The sequence below is a fragment of the Echeneis naucrates genome, chromosome 15 (assembly GCF_900963305.1).
Source record: "Echeneis naucrates chromosome 15, fEcheNa1.1, whole genome shotgun sequence".
NCBI lineage: Eukaryota > Metazoa > Chordata > Actinopteri > Carangiformes > Echeneidae > Echeneis > Echeneis naucrates.
Genome location: NC_042525.1, coordinates 13437009 through 13455393, shown reverse-complemented (window position 1 = coordinate 13455393; position 18385 = coordinate 13437009). Strand labels below are relative to the sequence as shown.

Genomic DNA, 18385 nt, shown 5'->3' with positions numbered 1-18385 from the left:
AAGTTTGCATTTTCAAATAGCTGTACATCATATTATGAGAGTAACCTCGAGTTCGACTACTGAACATCAAGCAGACTTTGAACTCAACAACACTGCCTTGCTTTCCCTCAGTTCCTGGCAGGCATTGATTAAACGCTTGCTGAACTCAGTAATAGTGAATTTTTTGGCTCCCTCTGGTGGCTAAAAGGTGTACAGCTGCTTTTCAGATAACATTTTTTGAATCAGCTTAATTTGGTTTCTCCTTTCCTCAAACAATATTTCAATATTTATTGGTAATATAAAATAAGAGCAACATAGAACATAAGAGAACACTTATTTTCTTACCACACGTGACAAAATACTGTTTTTCAGCAAATGCTGCTGATCTACTCTGAAAGCATAAGTATTTTATTATTATTATATTTTTTTTTTATCTTTTTTGTATACTGGTCATTCTTGTTTGTGTCTTTCTTGCAGGTGTGAGCATACTGGGCAAGGCACAGCTCACATCACGACTGCCCTTTCATCTTCTTTGAGCTCACTGTGGGACAGATGGTCAAGTGGGTGGACAAGAGCGAGCGCAGGGAGCAGTAGGTACAGATCACGACTCAGGCTAATTTTAAAAAGGGCCTTTTGTCAATAAACTGATGTCACTCTTATCAGCGTTTCACACCTATGTTGTTTGGTCATAAAAAGGTCTGACTAAGTCCAACCTCTCTACTGGACTGTACCTTCATTTGACATTGAAGCAACACAATGAGAAATTTTGCGAAAATGTGCCTGTTTGCCTGTGTCTGTGTTTACCCAAGCAACAGGCGTGTAGTGTACTGAACCTTTGCAGCTCATCAAAAGAAACAGGAGTATTGGAAATTCACTGTTTGATTTGCATCATTGTTTTATTTGCTACCTCCATCCATTTAATCCCTTTATTGTTTGCTCAGGTTGTTTTTCAGGCCCGCCAACTGTCTATGTCAGTTTTCTCATTGTTTGATTGTGAAATTGTGTTATTTATTGTTGTCTGACAACAGTGATCCATTCTTTCCCTTAGATTTCCCAGTTTCATATTTGCTGTTCTCTGAAAACAAAACAGTATATTATATCAGTGGTGGAGGAAGTGGTCAAATTCTTGGATTAGGTGAAAGTGCCCCTCTGTAAGAAGCCTTCGTCAAATGAAAGCATGTAAGTATAATCAGGAACATATACTATATTTATAAGCACAATTCTAATGTTGGTTAAAATGGAACAAATCTTAACCCTTCAAAGTAAGTAAGACAGCAACTAACAAGCAGAGGCGGTCCTGGCTAGTTTTGCACCCTGGGTGAAACATCCATCAGCACCCCCCCCCCACCCCCCGAACCCATTCCCCCCAACATACAAATATAGGAATATATTATATTATTCATTATTATCGTTATTTTATTACATATTAGATACAAAAGTTAATAAGAATAGAGAAACAAATACAAAAATTAGATAAATAAAAAAGATAAATTAATGAAATAGAGTATTTAAACACCAATATAACGAACAAATCCTTTGTCACACAAATACAAATTAATGAAATATAATATAAAAAAACTACTCTACTACTACTACCACCACCATAATAACAACTAATACTACAAATGAATAAAATAAAATAAATAAAAAATACTAATAAGATAACATTGAACATAATCTCTTCACTGCATTGACTATAGCAAGAACCGGCTCTGCTAACAGGTTTAATGATTTCTCACAGGTTTCTTTAAAAAAATGGTGAGAAAATTGTGAGAAACACAGGCACTACTACCCTGATCTTAAAGTTGACTATTTTCTAAATCATCCCATTTTAAGAAGCTGGAGCTATGTGATCTAGAATTTTTTATTTTGTTCTTTTTTGCCAAACGACCGATCTTCTGTGTACATACTAGAAATGTATCTATGATAAGCCTCATATTTTACAGGCTCTTCATGTATCTATGACTAAGCTATAAATAAAAGCTTCCCACTGTCTCTTAGAAGATGAAATAATGAAATAATGAAAGAAAAACACCTCACTGTCAGCTGTCATCCATAACTGCTGTGTACCTGCGAGGGATTGATACTGCGCACGCGCTTTGTGAAATGCTACTTCCGTAGCCAGTTAGCTAACACCACAGCTGGAAACTCCCTGTTGGGTTCAGCAGCACCCATATAACACCGACATTAAGATGTCTCCCCCGCTAATCCTCAGGGCCTTCGTCAAGGAGCGACTGTCAGCAGCTGCCGAGGAAATATTTCAGGTTTTTGAGAAAACAATAGAGAAATATGAAGAAGAAGCGTCCAGCTCCAAACAGGAGATCGAGCGGCTCAGAGCTCTGCTGCTGGAATTAGTGTCAAACCACAAACAAGGTCTGTTGTCCGTCCTCATCCTCAACACCATTATTTACACCTGACATTGGTGAAGTGAACCACAATAAGTACACCCTAAGTTGTGTTGTATTGTATTTTATTCGCATAGTGCATTTTTCAAAACTGCATTATTTCTCACACACTCGGTGTATTAGGAACATCTGGTTTAAACTGAGGCGGTCAGCAGTAAATTGAGAATAGCTGTTTAGCCTACATTCATTGATTTTAAAATGGATGAAAAAAACAACACCTGCCAAAATTGCACAATATCGTTCAACAGCTCAACATCACTGCAAATAGCAGCCTCCGAAATGATGCTACAGCTGAATTGACGCCTACTCTGAACCCTAAAGAAAGCTGATCATTCAAATCACCATGAACTGACAAACTTTTGCTTTAAGCTGTTTTAAGCTGCTTCTCAGCTGTAGAGCAAAACAGCAGATGGTCAAATGAGCAGATGCACAGCTGGTCATTGAGCCTGCTTCTCTTTGACAGCAGCCACAACTTGATCACTATTTTGATGATGAAATTGATAAGGACAAACAGAAAGTGCATAACTTGTTCACTTTTTCCCCTTAGATCTCTCACAGTCGTCCATCTGTAAAGAGGAAACTCCACTTGAGCAACATCTCTGTGAGCAGGAGCCAGACCTCAGTGCTGATCAGAGGGAGCCTCAACATATAAAAGAGGAAGCTCAGGAGCTTCCTCTTTGTCTGGCCAGCCAGCAGCAAGTAGGAGAAATGGTCCAAGACTATAAGGATGCTAATGTCTTAAACCTTCCTCAATCGTCTTTTTGGGATAAATATGAGCACGAGGTCTCCACACTGCCTTTGCAACTTCAGACTCAAAACAAGGACAATGAGGAGCAATTTCAGGAGCTAGCATTTTCTTCATCTCCATCCTCACAAACTCAGATCCAAGATGGTAGAGAAAATGAAAGTCCTGATGACGTTTTTATGTCAAACCAAACACAGACAGAACACAACCAGAGTTCCATTTTCAGCTCCATGGAATCTACTCAGTTGCTTAATGTGAACTCTGTTGCACCCGACTATCACTGCTACTTGTGCAACAAATCTTTTTCACTCAGCCATCACTTGATAAAGCATGCTTTTCGCATGCATCTCAAGGATGCTGGCCTCCTCTGTGCTGTCTGCGGAAAGACCTTAGAATCAGTTGACAGTCTTAATGTCCATCTCAAATCACACAGGGGCTCGAGGTGTTGCCATGTGTGTGGGAAATACTGTAGCAGCACCACTGCTCTGTCTGAACATATGACCAGCCACACGGGGGTGAAACTGCACCGCTGCCATATGTGTGGGAAAGAGTGCAGCCGCAAAGGAGATTTAAAGATACATATGAGGATCCACACTGGCGAGAAGCCTTTCTGCTGCTCTTACTGTTGTAAAGGTTTCACCCACAGTGGGCATCTGAGGAAGCACATGAGAAGCCACACAGGAGAGAGGCCACATAGGTGTGATGTCTGTGGCAAAGGATTTCTACAGAGCACACACCTAAAATACCACTTAGGAACTCATGCTCAAAAATACTAAATTAATTTTTTCATCATGCACCTGAATTTATCAAACATGTAAGGTGTACAGAAATAAGGCTTGGATTGGCTGACTGTGAACACAAACATTTATCATTTCCCCCTTACTAGCTAACAAGAATGATGATGTGACTCTTCACTCGTATGATCACAACAGAAATAGCCAATCATAGCAAACAATTTATCCCATAGTTTTTGTTAGAAATTAAATTTTGTTTTTGTAAACTCCTTAAACCAAACAAAACAAGATTTGCAGCTGGACAACTTTGTAAAAAAACAGAAAAGTGCTTAAACTGCCCCATTTAAAATTGTAGCAAATGTTTCGCATTGACCAATGATATTATATGTATGTATATGTATTATGTTCCCCAGTAACTCAAAAACACTTTCACTAATGCACTGACTGTCACTGTCAGGACTTTGATGAATGCCCGTCCTAAGATTTAAAACTGGTTCCTCAGTTTTTTTTCATATGACCTTTTCATGGTATCATAGGACATTTTATCATTAAAGTCTGAGTTTTTTTGCCCAGTGAAGTGTCAAAGTTTGAGAAATAACACTGCTCTTGTTATCATTTCCACCATAAGGCTTCATTACGGTAATGGGAAATCTGTGTTGTTTTGAATGTATAGCTCAGGTGTGGGCCAAATACAGGCGTTAAAACGAGAGCAAGCTCGAGCAGGGAACTTGCTAAACTGAAGTGTCATCCAGCAGGTGTAATCTGCTTTAACAGCAGATCTCAGTAAGACAATTTGTTGTTTTGCAGCTGTTTGCACACTACAAAGTCTGCCTGGCAGTTTTCCAGTGTGGTTATTCCTCAAATAGCAGGTCTTGGATTTATAATATTACTAACAGTCAAAATTATTATTATATAATTATTAACAGTCAAACATGACATTTTATGATCTTGGTCAAACTGCCCTCAAGAGGGTTTGGACAACACGGCATCAACATTTGCTGCTTTGAATTTTTTTAAGAAACATTGTCATAGATTCTAAAAATAAAAAAGCGAAGGAATTCTAAATACTGAATAACAAGAACTGGCCTATGTTCATCCAAGAAACACATGGCTGAAAGCATTTTGTTTGACCACCTGTCTATCCAGTTGAAAAGCAAAATAGACTGATAGATGCATTGATGTACACTTGTCCCATTAATATTACAGAGATTTGCCAGTAGATGGCAGTGCTGGACTTTACTATGTATTTGGCAAGCCTGTGAGATTTAATGATTTTCATGCCAATTGATTGTGTTGTGTTTCACAGATATTTAGTTAAAAAGTATAAATAAAATATGGATCATTAGCAAAGCACAGTATGTTACTTTCATGTGATTTGAAGAATTTCTACCATGGGTTTTATGCTTGAACCAGAAATCTGGCAGTAGGTCCACAGTGTCATGAGCTTCTCCTAGTGTTTTGTTTATTTTTTGAAGACAAAGAAGCTATTCACTATGTTTCTTTTTGCTTTGGTCATAGAATGGGTTTATTATCAGGCTTATACCTTGACAGTCTGCCAGTCTTTTTCAATGTCTTCACAAACTGCTATCTAGTCCAAATAAATAACTTGAAGTTAGTTTCTACCTGTTTTCCCAAGATATCTCTGCCTGCCTGTGTGCATCAAAGTCAACTAGTATCCTGCCTGGTCTTGATCCTGTTCCTGAGATTCTGTTTGTGCGCACAAGTCCATTTTCTTCATGACTTAAATGGATATTGTCCGAGGTCCTCTAGAGGGAAGCAAAGTCTCGCAGGGACATCAATCCCTCAAGGTGCCCTACACCAGAGAACCTCAGCTGCCTAGCCAAGTTGAGCCTCTGGGAGTCCACATCGATGGTCTATCTGTTCCCGATTCAGAGTTTCCAACCAAAACCTTGTATTCCTCTGGGATGTGATTTGCATTCAATGTCTCATCTGTTCCTGATTCCATGCCAATATGCAGTCAGCAGTCCAGCCAACATTAGCCTCAGTTCTTCTGATAGCAGTCCAGCACAACTTCCAAATCTCCAGTCACAAGTCACAAGACAAATATTGATTTCATAGCACTGCCAATGTTTTTCCACCACTGTAGCTTTTAAACACATTCTAAAATTCTGTAAATTTGCATTGAAGTTTACATTCTTTCAAAATATTTGGACTAAGTTAAAGAAATCATCAATAACAGACATGAATTAGAATGAAACATCGCCCTCAAAGTGTACCAATAGCTTTCTACAATCGGGGTTTGCAGCGACATCCAGTCTGAGTATAGTTACAGTTCATCCTGGTGCTCACCCTATGGGGCTGTGCTGTCTCTGCTTCTGTCTGCTTGGCCTCTGAGTTGCCCTCCCGGTGGGGCTCCTCCTGGCTACCGTCTCATCAGCTGTCCCAGGGTTTCCTGCTCAACGTTTGCTCCAGCCCATGCTATCTGACAGCTCAATCTCTAGCCACAACCCAGGTAGTTCTCCTAAATGATGCTTTCACTCTGGGCCCTGGTCTCACTTGGCCCAGGTGGAAAGGGGCCGCTGCTTACTCAGGTCAGTGAATCATTTTTTCCCTCCTGTGTTATTTGTTTATTTCTCTGTTTGCACCACCTTTGACATATTGTTGTTCAAAGATGGTATGTCTGCTTCTAATTCCTTTTTTTTTCTTCAGAAAAGCGACTGCAAAATTGCTTTTATATGACCATTGTTTGTGGTATAATCAAAGCATCATGAAAGCCTAAAAACGAAACTTGGCTCCTTCATTCAGGAATCCCCATTTCTGGGAATCTGCTTCAGGCAGTTTTTGATCATAAAGCTAAAGTAACTACCGTAATCTGGTTATGCAACTTCCCTTAAAAACCCTGGATAACCAGAAAACAACCGTGGGCAGAGTTTCGCACATGTAAGATTATGTCAATTTTTAATGAGGATTAAGTGACTGAATCTTAATCAAATTATAAATGATAGATCAAACTAGCCCTAGCTGTATGACATAGACTATAGCTTTATGAGCAAACTGTCTCATAACATTTTTTTTTTGGGGGAAAAAAAAGCGGCAGTAGGTTAATCTTCTGTGCAGTTAAATTATGTGGAACTTGCTCAAAGGATTTTCTATATGTGGGTCAGACTGTGTCTTGCAGATTAACACAGGATTGGCAGTTATCCTGCAGATGTGCGGTTATGTGAAAAGTGACAAAGTTTCACAACTATAAGCTGTTGCAAAGAATTTCATTGGCACTCGGCAATCACCAACAATTCCACTAGCTTTGGCTGCATAACTGGGTCATTGAGTTACTGACCGACCATCCCGATGGAGTTTCTATGCAGGACTGGTCCAGCTTCAATTACTGGAGGCATTCCACATTTACACCGGGGGGAGGGAGACAATGATAGATGACGGTTTCTGGTGCAAAGGAGAAAACACAATGAAGGAATCCAACAGCATCATCCCCATATTTGCTTGATGTGGAGGAGTACAGCAGACATCTGGAAGACATCCCTGAGAAACTGAAACAAAAACACATTCAGACAAGCTGGTTTTAGAGAGGTGAATGTGGGTGGAAAATGCTTTTGGAAAAGCAGACCATTACTGTACTTCTATATTGTTTTCATCGGTTTTACAGGAATACGAAAGTTATGATTTTTTCGTTGCGTAATTGTATCACAATATATTACAGACCCATTTTGTAAACTCTGTTTGTTTGGTAGGGAATCAGGTCACAGGATATGTTTGCCTTTTGGTTTACTTTTATTGCTAATCCCAGTGTATAAATATTTCATGCGGGACCTTTCATCTATCGATGATCCCAGCTTATAGCGAAATAGTGATCCTGCTGCATGTTTTGTTCTAACACTGTTGCTGTTATTTATACATTCTGGTTTTACTACATGACTGAGAACATGGTGCTAAATTGCTTACGGAAGGCTTGTTTCTGGGTTAGGGGTTTGTATGCAGTGGAGTAGCTCCCACGCTGGTCCTTTGAAAGTCATCCCTGAATCCAAGCTTTTGGGCAAACATGGTGGGGCAGAGTCTGTTGGTAGAGACCTGGGTGCGGGGCCTTTCTGTGTGGCGTTTGCATGTTCTCCATTCTGCCTGCCACAGACCGGACACCACTCAGCTGTATTCAAGTGCTGTGACCTGCATACCCCTCAGCCATTTCCCCTGCCACTAACATGAGAATGTTTTGTCAGCAAAAGTGGTTTTATAGAAGTGGGTGACTTGTTGGGCCTAAATCTGGCTTTCGACTCTGACACGTGTTTTAAAACGATTGTGATCTGGTGGTTTTTTTGTCCCAAAAAAAAAAAAAAAAAATCCAAAATAATCTGCTGGTTTGCTCTTTGGGCCTGCGTGGGTTTCCTCTGCATACTCCCACCATCCAAAGAGGTTAAATGGTGACTCTAAATTGTTTGTAGGTCTGAGTGTGAGTGTGAGTGGTTGTTGGTCACTGTCTGTCTCTGTGTGTTGGCCCTGTGATGGACTGGCGGCCTGTCCAGGGTGTACCCCGCCCCTCACCCAATGTGAGCTGGGATTTGCTCCAGCAGGCCAGCGACCCGGAATTGAAAAAGCAGTAGAAGATGGACAGATGGATGGTTTGCTCTTAGTCAGACTCTGCACAAGTCAGAGAAACCCCACACCCTGAGCCCCCTGTACTCGTGCAGCACTGAGCTGAGTTGTGCTGCTGAATGAAAAGATGGAAAAATAGGGAACACATGCGTGAGCAACTGTGACCCGATGAACAGCTCAAATGAGACGGCGTTGCAGGCCAGTTATGTGACAGTAAGTTTGTCTCTCATTTTTTGGAAATAGGACCAGAACAGTCGGATGGAGTTCAGACTATTGAGATAGCCTGCCAAAATGACCGAAATGGATGGGATTTCTCAAAAGGACATGTTTTCCCTTGCACTACAGTCCAAAGGATGCAGATGTTTAGCTGTTCTCTTTTACTTGGCCAAATCCTCAGCAGAAATGTTAACAAGGTCAGAAGTGCAGTGTTTTCGACCACCATCACTGTGCTGAACATGTCCCGGCAGCTCTGTGAGTATTTGCTGATAGCTGCTCCTGTTATGTGATATCAGATGGTACAGATGCATGAAGGGTGCTGGTTCAGTAGACCCTTCTCAGAATATCTTTCTCTGTATTCTAGCGTGCTGTGTTGTGATAGCTGCAGAGGAAGTTGAAAGATGACTTGGGCCTTGGAATCAGAGCTTCTTGTTCGGGACCGAGGCAGAGATTTGTACTCAGTCCAAGCTGAGGCTCACAGCAGGTGACAGTGTGAGAATATAGATCGTCTCATCAGACACACTCACGCTCACACACTCCACAGCAGGGGACAGCATGAAAGAGCTCCAAGAATACACCCCCACTGAGTTACAAACCACTACTGTATAATACACACATTACGTCAAACAGCCTACAGTGTGCATGTTGCAATGCTGGGTGAATGTGTTGAGTAACTTTTAGGGCAGCTTGCTTGTCAACAATGCAGAAGCTTTGAGAAAGCTGCTATCATATCAGCTTTCACCTGCAGTGATTCAGTGTTACAAAAACAAGAGGATATTGAGGATATTATAGAAGCCGCTCAGCTCAGATTCTGGGGCTCAGAAGCCCAAGTCTCAATAGTTGGGCTGAGCATACGTTAATAATCAAATAGTGAACTGAGAAATTACATCTTAAAATTTTGTCAGTCGCTCATTAACAAAAATGGGAAACAATTGTAACTTCAAGGTTATCCAGCATATTCATTCTCTCTCTATTCAAGGACACTGGCTCTGTTAACTCTGGTGACTCCAATCTGACACCGAGGTAATTTTCTCAGGATTGACAAAGCTTCTTCAGATGCATGGTGACATTACATGTGTAATGAAATGTAATTTCGCTCATGAAGAAGCAGAGAGAAGAAAGAATCTGTCGCTAACGCCTCAAGCAAGAGATTCAAGGGACTGTGTGTGAGTGCAACTGAAGCACCTGAATCACCTGCAGCCTTGTAAGAAACCATCAGCGCTGCCTTAGTCTTCAATCCGGTACCTCTTTTCCCAATGTCCTCCTGGGGCCTTGTGTCCTCAGACAACTACACAACTATAATTAGAAAGTTCCATCCTAAAACCAAACAGGGGCAGCTGCATGTAGCAGGGTAATATGATCCAGTGGAGTGAAACCAGGTGACCAACACTGGACCTTCAAAAGCGTCATTGTGTTTATAACCAGATGGCCTCTGGTACACGAGGTCATGAATATTGATGAGTCAGGCAGATGTCCTGGGATCTGATCTGGGAGCGTAGAAAACTTATTTATGAGACGAACTCTAGTTGTCTTCTTATTATTTCTTCAGTGTTTCTTCAGTTATATGTATACCCCATCCAAAAAAAAAAAAAAAAGAAAAAAAATCCATCCATGTCTCAGTGGCGCAGTGGTAAACATGACTTGCTTGAATTATTTCTTTTGTTAAACCAATAATCCAAGAGATAAAACAGCCAAAAGGAAAATCAAGCTGGAACAAGCAAATATTTGACTTTTTGAAACAATGCTAGCATCATGGCTGTATGAATGGAAGTGTTGGTTGGCTGCTCATTCCCCACCTCTGATCGAGACTAATGGATAAATGCGAGTTGTTGCACAAACATTCACGGTCTAGAGCGGATGGATTCTAATAATGTAGATGACCAACCAATATTTACTCAAATATCAATTACTCAGTTAAATCTCTTAATATCTGATAGACTTGATTAGAATTTTGTGCAGTGGATTTATTGTAGCTTCTTACTTTGTTTCAGTGATGATATTTTGTATTTCTTCTTTCTACAGATCAGTTTAGTTTAAACACAGTGGAATGGGCTCTCATCAACTTTCCGTGAATAAATAAGTTCACATTTGTTTTTACACCCTCAACAATGCCTCTTAATCACACACAGACACACACACACACGGATGGATGAATTTGTTGAATTTATGAGTCAGTTTGCCTTTTATCAACAACAGATTTACATTCATTACACAGCTGAAACTATCCATTCATCCATCCATCTTCTTCTGCTTATCCAGGGCCAGGTTGTAGTGAAAGTTGACATAAATAAAATTAAGATAGTATATTTCACCATAGAAGAATGTTGCCTAGTGTTTTTGCTAAAGGGGAAGAGGTTGCAAAACCTCCTAATGTTGATTCAGGGATATATGCAGGAATGATCAGGAACACATCCGCCATTTTAATAAAAAAACATTTTAAACTAAAAACTGAAACTAACATGTAAACATGTCTTGTCATGTTTTGTGTTGTTGCGAAGATATTGCATGTGAACCATTGTCTGGCCTGTGATTTCCACATGCACTGGAGGAGAATGCTGCAGTAATGAAGTAAATGGAACCAAGGCCATGAGAATAGTGCTTACTTCAACTATACCAGGACATCAGGCTTTTGGCCAGCTCAGGCTATGTGCTGTTAACTAAGCTCTTACTGGAAAGCTTTCCCATAACAAGACTAGGGTCACGGAAGCTTTTAATCATGAGATGTATTTGGGTAATTTGTGTTGTATGACAAAGAGCCAAGGCCACACGGAGTGAACCGAGGCTTCGAAACTAAACACATTACAAGAGCAAACATCTTGTTCTGATTTGGATGCAACATCATAAATAAGAATAAGCTATGTCAAACACTTTCTTTTACAAACTAAAGACCTTGAACAAACTATAACTACTTTCTGTTGAAGGCAGTCAGCATTTTTGCCCTATGGATGAGATGTGCATCTGTATCAGCGTTTACTCGGTTTACTGACGGGCTGGGCAGGTCGTGGAGACTGTGTGCTGTGTGAGAAATGAAAAAACTAAAATAACTCTCTCTCAACGATCATATTACACGAGAAGCTGAAAGCCAGAGGTAAAATAAATCAAAAATTACATCACAGTTTAAGTTTTCAATTTGTGTGTATGGGTTTCAGGATTATTAACACCATGGTGTTTAAATATTTGTGTAGTATTAGTAGTATATGTGAGCAGAGAGGTGAACAGTTAAAGGGTTGCATTCAGCTGATGCATGGCAGTTAAACCCAGATGCCCAAATCTTTCTCACATTCTTTTTGAGGGTTTAGTTTTTAATGATGACAATAACCTGCGAACTACAGCTGAGCTAATATTATTAATTCATATTGTCAGGTCCTCTTGGTTGACTCCTGTTCCCTGAAAAGTTCAGTGCTGATTTGTTTTCAGGTTGCAACCAGATACTGGAAAGCCTCTATCGTTTCCAAGAATTATTATCTATTGTATCTGTCAAGCCTTTTTCCCTCACAGTCTTTTTTTTTTTTTTTGTTCTTGTTGCTGTTATTCAAACTCTTGTCTGACACTCTTTTACAAACTTTTAAACTCGGGGCTTTCTGTTAAGAAGACATTAAAAAACTGGACTAAAACTTTTCTGTGACAGTGTTTCAAAGTTCTCCTTTGAAACATTTAACTTTCTTCCTCATTAAAGATTTGTTGTCTTTTCCACACCAGCCTAATTTGTATTTATAATTTGAAGAGGGTTAGTGATAAAGGCCAGCTATAACTAGGCTGTCCTGTTTAAATTGCCCTTTAAAATGTGGCCGATAAATATATCATTCTTTTCCTGAGAACATTCATTGCACTAGGGTAAAGAAAATACTATGGCAGTAAAAAAACTCAGCAAGACAGTATTACACTTTTAAATGCAAACAGCGTGCTTCAATAAATGGCACTCCACAGGAGTCATGCTTTGCGGCAGTGTTAAACCAGACTATTTCACTTTGTTTGGGTCTGTGCCGTCTGGAGAAGCTATGAAGGATGCCCACATTGAAACTGTAATTGAGATGGCAAACCTCATTCAAAGAAGTGTCATGTAAATTTAATTATTATCTATTTTACAAATTTGGATTGAAGAGACACTCTTGTGGCTAAATAAGGGCTCCTTTGCTATTCTGTTTATTGTTAAATATAACCAACCACCGTCATGTTTCTACATGTAAACTAAGGTGTCACCTATCATTGTGTCATATACAGTACTGACCCTGGAAATACGCAGGAACCGAATACACAACTAAAAACAGCACTGTGAAAACAATAAAGCCCTGTTTGAAATGCCAATGTCATCTGAACTTGAACTGATCTGAGAACTTTTTTGTATAAGAAAAGTATACAAATTTTACAAAGTAATTGGATCGTCCACAGTAGAAATTTTTAATTGGATTGCTCACCTTTCATTTCAGAGTGGTGATCCTCTGCAGGGTCGGGGCCTGTCGCATTTTACACATGTATGCTTTGGCAGGTATGTGACAGATGCTTCTCTTAATCATACAGGTATGACGCCAGCATATGGCCCACCTTTAGCATCTATAGTGGTACATGGATTTTACTGTCAGTTATTTCTAGTACTGGTCACATTCAAGTGAAATGGAAACCAAGGTCGGTGCATTTGAAGATATATAGGACATATAATTCATTCATTCACTCATTCATTAGGACTATTATTATATAATGTGGGCAGCACAGTGACATAGTGGTTAGCACTGTTGCCCCACAATATGAGGGTCACGAGTTTGGTTCCCAGGCCTGGGGCCTTTCTCTGCCGAGTTCACATGTTCAATATTCACTCTCTTCTTTTTCCTCTGTTATTGGCCTCAACTAATCTGAAGGAATTCATGATTACTGCAGTGTATGAAGGTATCTGAGAGTCTTGATTTCTCTGACTTTCAGCAGCTTAACTTCTTAACTTGCTGCATTGTTGTCAAGTTAATCTTTTATTGATCCAAAAAAATTCTGTCTTGCCTCTAAGGGTATCTAGTCACACAACTATTTCAGGTGTGAGATGTGGCCACCCCAATACAAAGGATGAGAGGACAAAGATAGAACTGATCAACTTGAATTATGTAGCAAGTCTAACAATACAGTTTACAGAGTGCTTTATGAATCAGTGCAGCACAAAAAGCAAATTACACAAAATACTAATAACAGGGAAGAGATATGCATACACACACAAACATTTCCACAGATACAGTGAGGGGAATACAGGGAGGATTAAATAATAATAATATTGATAACAGCAATATTAGTAATAACAGAAGTTATAAAAGTGAATGTGACAATAGCAAAATACCATGGCAGGTGAGGTGAAGTGAAAGAAATAAAAAGATAAGAGGCCCTGAAGGAAAAAGGTGGTCATGTCTGGAAGTGTTCACTCAGCCAGAAAGACTCCACCCAAGGATCTGAGGCTGCATACTGGATCATTAGAGCTTAGTAGTTTCATTATGTAACCAGAAACCAGGTCATAGTGAGACTGAAAGTGATCAGTAACATTTAGAAAGCAGTTCCTCAGCGGGCAGGAAGCCAATGGAGGGAAGCTAGGATCAGAGAGATGTGACGCCGAGCCTTAAAACCAGTAAGAAGTCCAGCTAGTGTTTTTTCAACATAGACCTGTGATCTATTTGTGGTGTTCCTCTTGGAAAGAATTAAAATGGATAAAAAGTTATCAGCAAAAAATGTGCTACTTATTGATCAAGCCTGCCTCCCACTGACTAATTTACCCCTCACAAGACTGAGTTTAAATCAAGAGACTTGACATCATATTTTAAAGCAGAAGATTACTCACCTATCTACTTTAAAACTTCACCAGTGAAATTATTGACAATAATGGCTTCCAGCTTCTAGGAAGTCAAATAAATAAGTGAAGTGTGTTGCAGGTTCAACATTCAACAGGGATGGAAAATACATCAGGAGCCATGTGACACAGTAAAGAGTTGAATAATGAGTTTCAGTTGGACAAACAGGATGCTAAATGTATATAACTGTGCCAAAGAAAACATGGTCCTGGCAGCACTGCAGATGATGTTCCTTCAGTTACTTTGGTTTGATTACTTTTCAGAAGTAAACAGGACAGCAGGATGGCCGAGGGTCTTTGATTCGAGGAGGCGGGCTGAAAAAGACGATCTTTTAAAAAGCATAAACGGAGAGACAAAAATCAATTAAGGAGAAGAGCCGATCTATAGATGGTCGTGACATGACAGCAAAATTTACACAAGAGCAAAAGTATTTTAACAGCTGAGACTGTCAGCGGGGAATTCAAATTCGTTGAATGATCTAACAGGTGGTGTTATGCTCATCTATTCACAGAGGAAGCAGATCTGATTGCATACAAATGCATTCAAGTACGACACATTTAAGGAAGACACATAAACACAGATGTGCGCTCACACACACACACACACACACACTTCAGCTGCATGGTACATCTGACATTACATGTAAGCATCATCAGTGCAGCTAAGGAATGACCTGACACACAACACCCCGACACTCCTGGCATTCGTGCTGGTACAGACTCTACTTTTGATTAAGTGACCAGAAATATTTAATTACAGAAGAAATATGAGAAACAAAATTAGATTCTGCTGTACAATATTACTCATACTCGCTGTTCTTTGTGGTAATCACTACAATATGCAATAGAGGCTGTGTTTGGTCTTTTTGAAAGTAGAAGTGTAATCTTAAAGTAAAGATTTGTATATAAAAAAAAGTAGCAAACAAAATGAACATGTACCATTGAAGGTACACAAATAACAAAAATGTGACAACGAAGAGTTAGATGCTTCCCAGCATAAATATAAATATATATATATAAACACAGATTGCATGTGTGTGTAAACGTTAAGATGATCAAATGTGACCACCTAGACCTGTGTCTGTGCCTGTGTTTGGAACAAGGGTACAGTAGGCTACAGGGCACTGTCTTTACAATCAGTGACAGCTAAATGTCCTGTATTATACCTGCTGAGGTATCTTAGGTTTTCCAGATTCATTGTAAAGACGCAATAAGGATGCTGGTGTTGGTTCTCTGGATATTTAGATATGGGATAAACAAATGCACCAGGGAACTGAGGGGAACTGTGTGCAAACACCCACACAACACTTTAGTTTGTGTACCCATGCCAGTTGCACGCCATCAGGAGAACATCAGAGCCTAAAGTTCAAAATTCAAGCTTGACAGCAGAGGCCTGTTGAGACAAGAGGGTTGTGTGGTTACACAATCCTTTTCTTACATGTTTTCCACTGTCAGCCTGATGCAATCACTAAATTGTACGATCATTTCCTGAATGACGATAAAAGACTCGTTTTGAAAATATAACAGCTCTAAACTTCCCACGCCAAATGGAATGTGTCAGTTTCTTTTGTTTTTTGTTTTTTTTTTTTTTCATTCCATGTTTTCATTTTTTGACAGGGCTAGAGCCTAAAAAATATAGAGGAATGCATCTGAAATTTATGAAGGCTTAAACATTTCAACCAAAGAATCTCTAAAATGGAATTGGAAAGGTTTGTTCATTTTTTAGATAAGTTTGCTTCCAAAATATAATTCTCTGTCAACATAAATCACATCCCAAATAAGTGATAAATAGAGGAGAGATATTAGAAGTGTGGAGGGGAGTTTGATGTTTTGGGGATTCTGGCTGTTTTACCTTTGCCCCCGAGAAGAATGTGAGAAACGCCACACCACAATTTTGAAGTTGTTGAACTAGAGTGAATCCCATAATTGAGTGTCTCAAAATCCCTGAGTTGTCTATACAACAGCATATTTGTGGATTTGCCATCATGACAGAGCTTTCATTGTAGTGTGTGACCTCTGCAGACTACTCACACACTGGTCAGAATTTAAAGGTGCTCCGGAGGTAAAGACATGGAAGCACTTCAGTCTTGCAGGCCTCCCCGAGGGTTTTTTTTCCTTTGTTTGGCTGTCTTCTTCACTTCAGCCCAAGTCTTAAGATCCACAACAGAGCCAGGACCAAATATTCCAAATCCCAAATGGGATTTATTTCATTCATTCTGTGTCACTGGAGCCATTTAGGGATTGAAGAGGCCAGCCACTGGAATTCCCTTTTCTCTTGCTGTCTTCTTAAATCACAGTATGTGGTCAGTAAGCCACTTCCAGCCCATTCAAGTTTTGCCCTCCACCTTTCTCTGAGATCCCCTCTTATGCCACAGACTTCAGAGGATATTCTCGAATTAGACATGCATGATGTTTATTTGCTCATAAAAACCTGTGTTCTAAAAATGGCACGAACGTGAAGGGGCTCAGCGGGAAGTGATGGACTTGATGACATGAGATTTTTGACAATAGAAGGACCTATACAGCCAAAGAGGAGGCAGCCGTATGCTCCATGTTTCTCCTCACTGTATGTTCTATGCTACTCTGTTGAAATATGAAGCTTGGTTTGGCTTCTTGGTTCAAGACTAAACATTTGCAGACTGAACTAAAGACTGAAATGATAAATGCACTCTAAGAAGCCAAATCTATTGGCCAAGACATACAATCACGCCACAACCCGTGAAAGTATAATTAAGACTGTTTTCATTATCTTTCTTTTGCTCTCGATTATCTGCAGTCAGCTGCTTTAAGTTTCTCTTTAGATTTCACATTTCTGTATATTCATAAGCTTTGTATCATCCTCTTGTTTTTTGTTGCTTTGCTGCTTCCCTCCTTTTCTCTTTTTCCTTTCTCACTCTCTGTCTCTCTCTCTATGGAAAAACGCAGTCAAGACTGTGTCCTGCCCCGCTGAGAAGCTGCTGACTGAATTTGGCTTTGCAGGACTGTAAACAAATTTGTGGCCCAGAGAAATGCAGAGAGTGTTGAAGAGCAGTTGCAGATAGACATATTGAACCCTGGGAAATAGAGGCACTGATGGAAATAGGCACAGTTTTATGCCTTCGCCCCAGCAGAGAGACAGTGGACCCTCAGTCCTCTGTGCCTCCAGCTGCCCCTCCCTGGGTTCGAGTTTGCGAGGAAACAGACAGCCCACTCCTCCTTCAGACATAATTTGTGTGCCAAGCCACGGGAATCTTTTTTTAGACAGGGGAGACAGGGTGTGGATGACTGTGTACCTACCACGACTATGTGTGCAAACACTGGAGACCAACACTTAGTTTGTCCAGACTTGAAAACTGTTCATAAACAATGCCTTGGCACAGCGGTTTAGACAGTCCCACGTAAAAGGAAAAAGAAAGCTGGACTCTGAAAGCAGAGGAGTAAAATGTGTTTACAGCGTCTTTTTTCATCTGGATTGACATCAGGGAATTATTTTGGCAAATGGTATTAATTTATTTACATTTTTCTCAAGGGAACTATTTGTTCCATCTCATTTACAACACAAGAGTTTGATGTTTGTAATAGCTTTCATCTGGAAAAGCCCTGCTCTAAGCTCCCTCTTGCAAACTCCATGCCTCTTATCATTATTTGGGGTGTTTTGTCCTTGATGAAATGCATGTGACTGTTCAACACAGTCAGCATTGACCTTCAGGAAGAGTGCTGCATCTGCAGTAACACAGGAAACAAATGTGATCCACAACCTGATTAAGTGTGCAGTGTAAAGGCATCTTCCAATCAGGAGGGTTGGCATATATTTTATTAGGGAGCTGGAAATGAGGAACAGGTAAGCTGTTGAGTGGGCATGAAAAACGGGTCAGTTGATACTACTAGCAGGAAACAAAGCAGCCCCCCACAGAAATAGGACATGTATGTACAAAGAGTCGGACACAAA

General features: G+C 40.0%; 1 protein-coding gene across 1 annotated transcript; it reads left to right on the top strand.

Annotated features, from left to right (window-relative positions):
* Nucleotides 1–2113: 2113 nt before the first annotated feature.
* LOC115055543 (zinc finger protein 184-like) lies at nt 2114–5478 on the top strand. Its single transcript, XM_029521432.1, has 2 exons — nt 2114–2352; nt 2932–5478. Exons 1-2 carry the CDS (start codon nt 2172–2174, stop codon nt 3903–3905), a joined length of 1155 nt encoding a protein of 384 aa, XP_029377292.1. The 5' UTR covers nt 2114–2171; the 3' UTR covers nt 3906–5478.
* Nucleotides 5479–18385: the final 12907 nt, after the last annotated feature.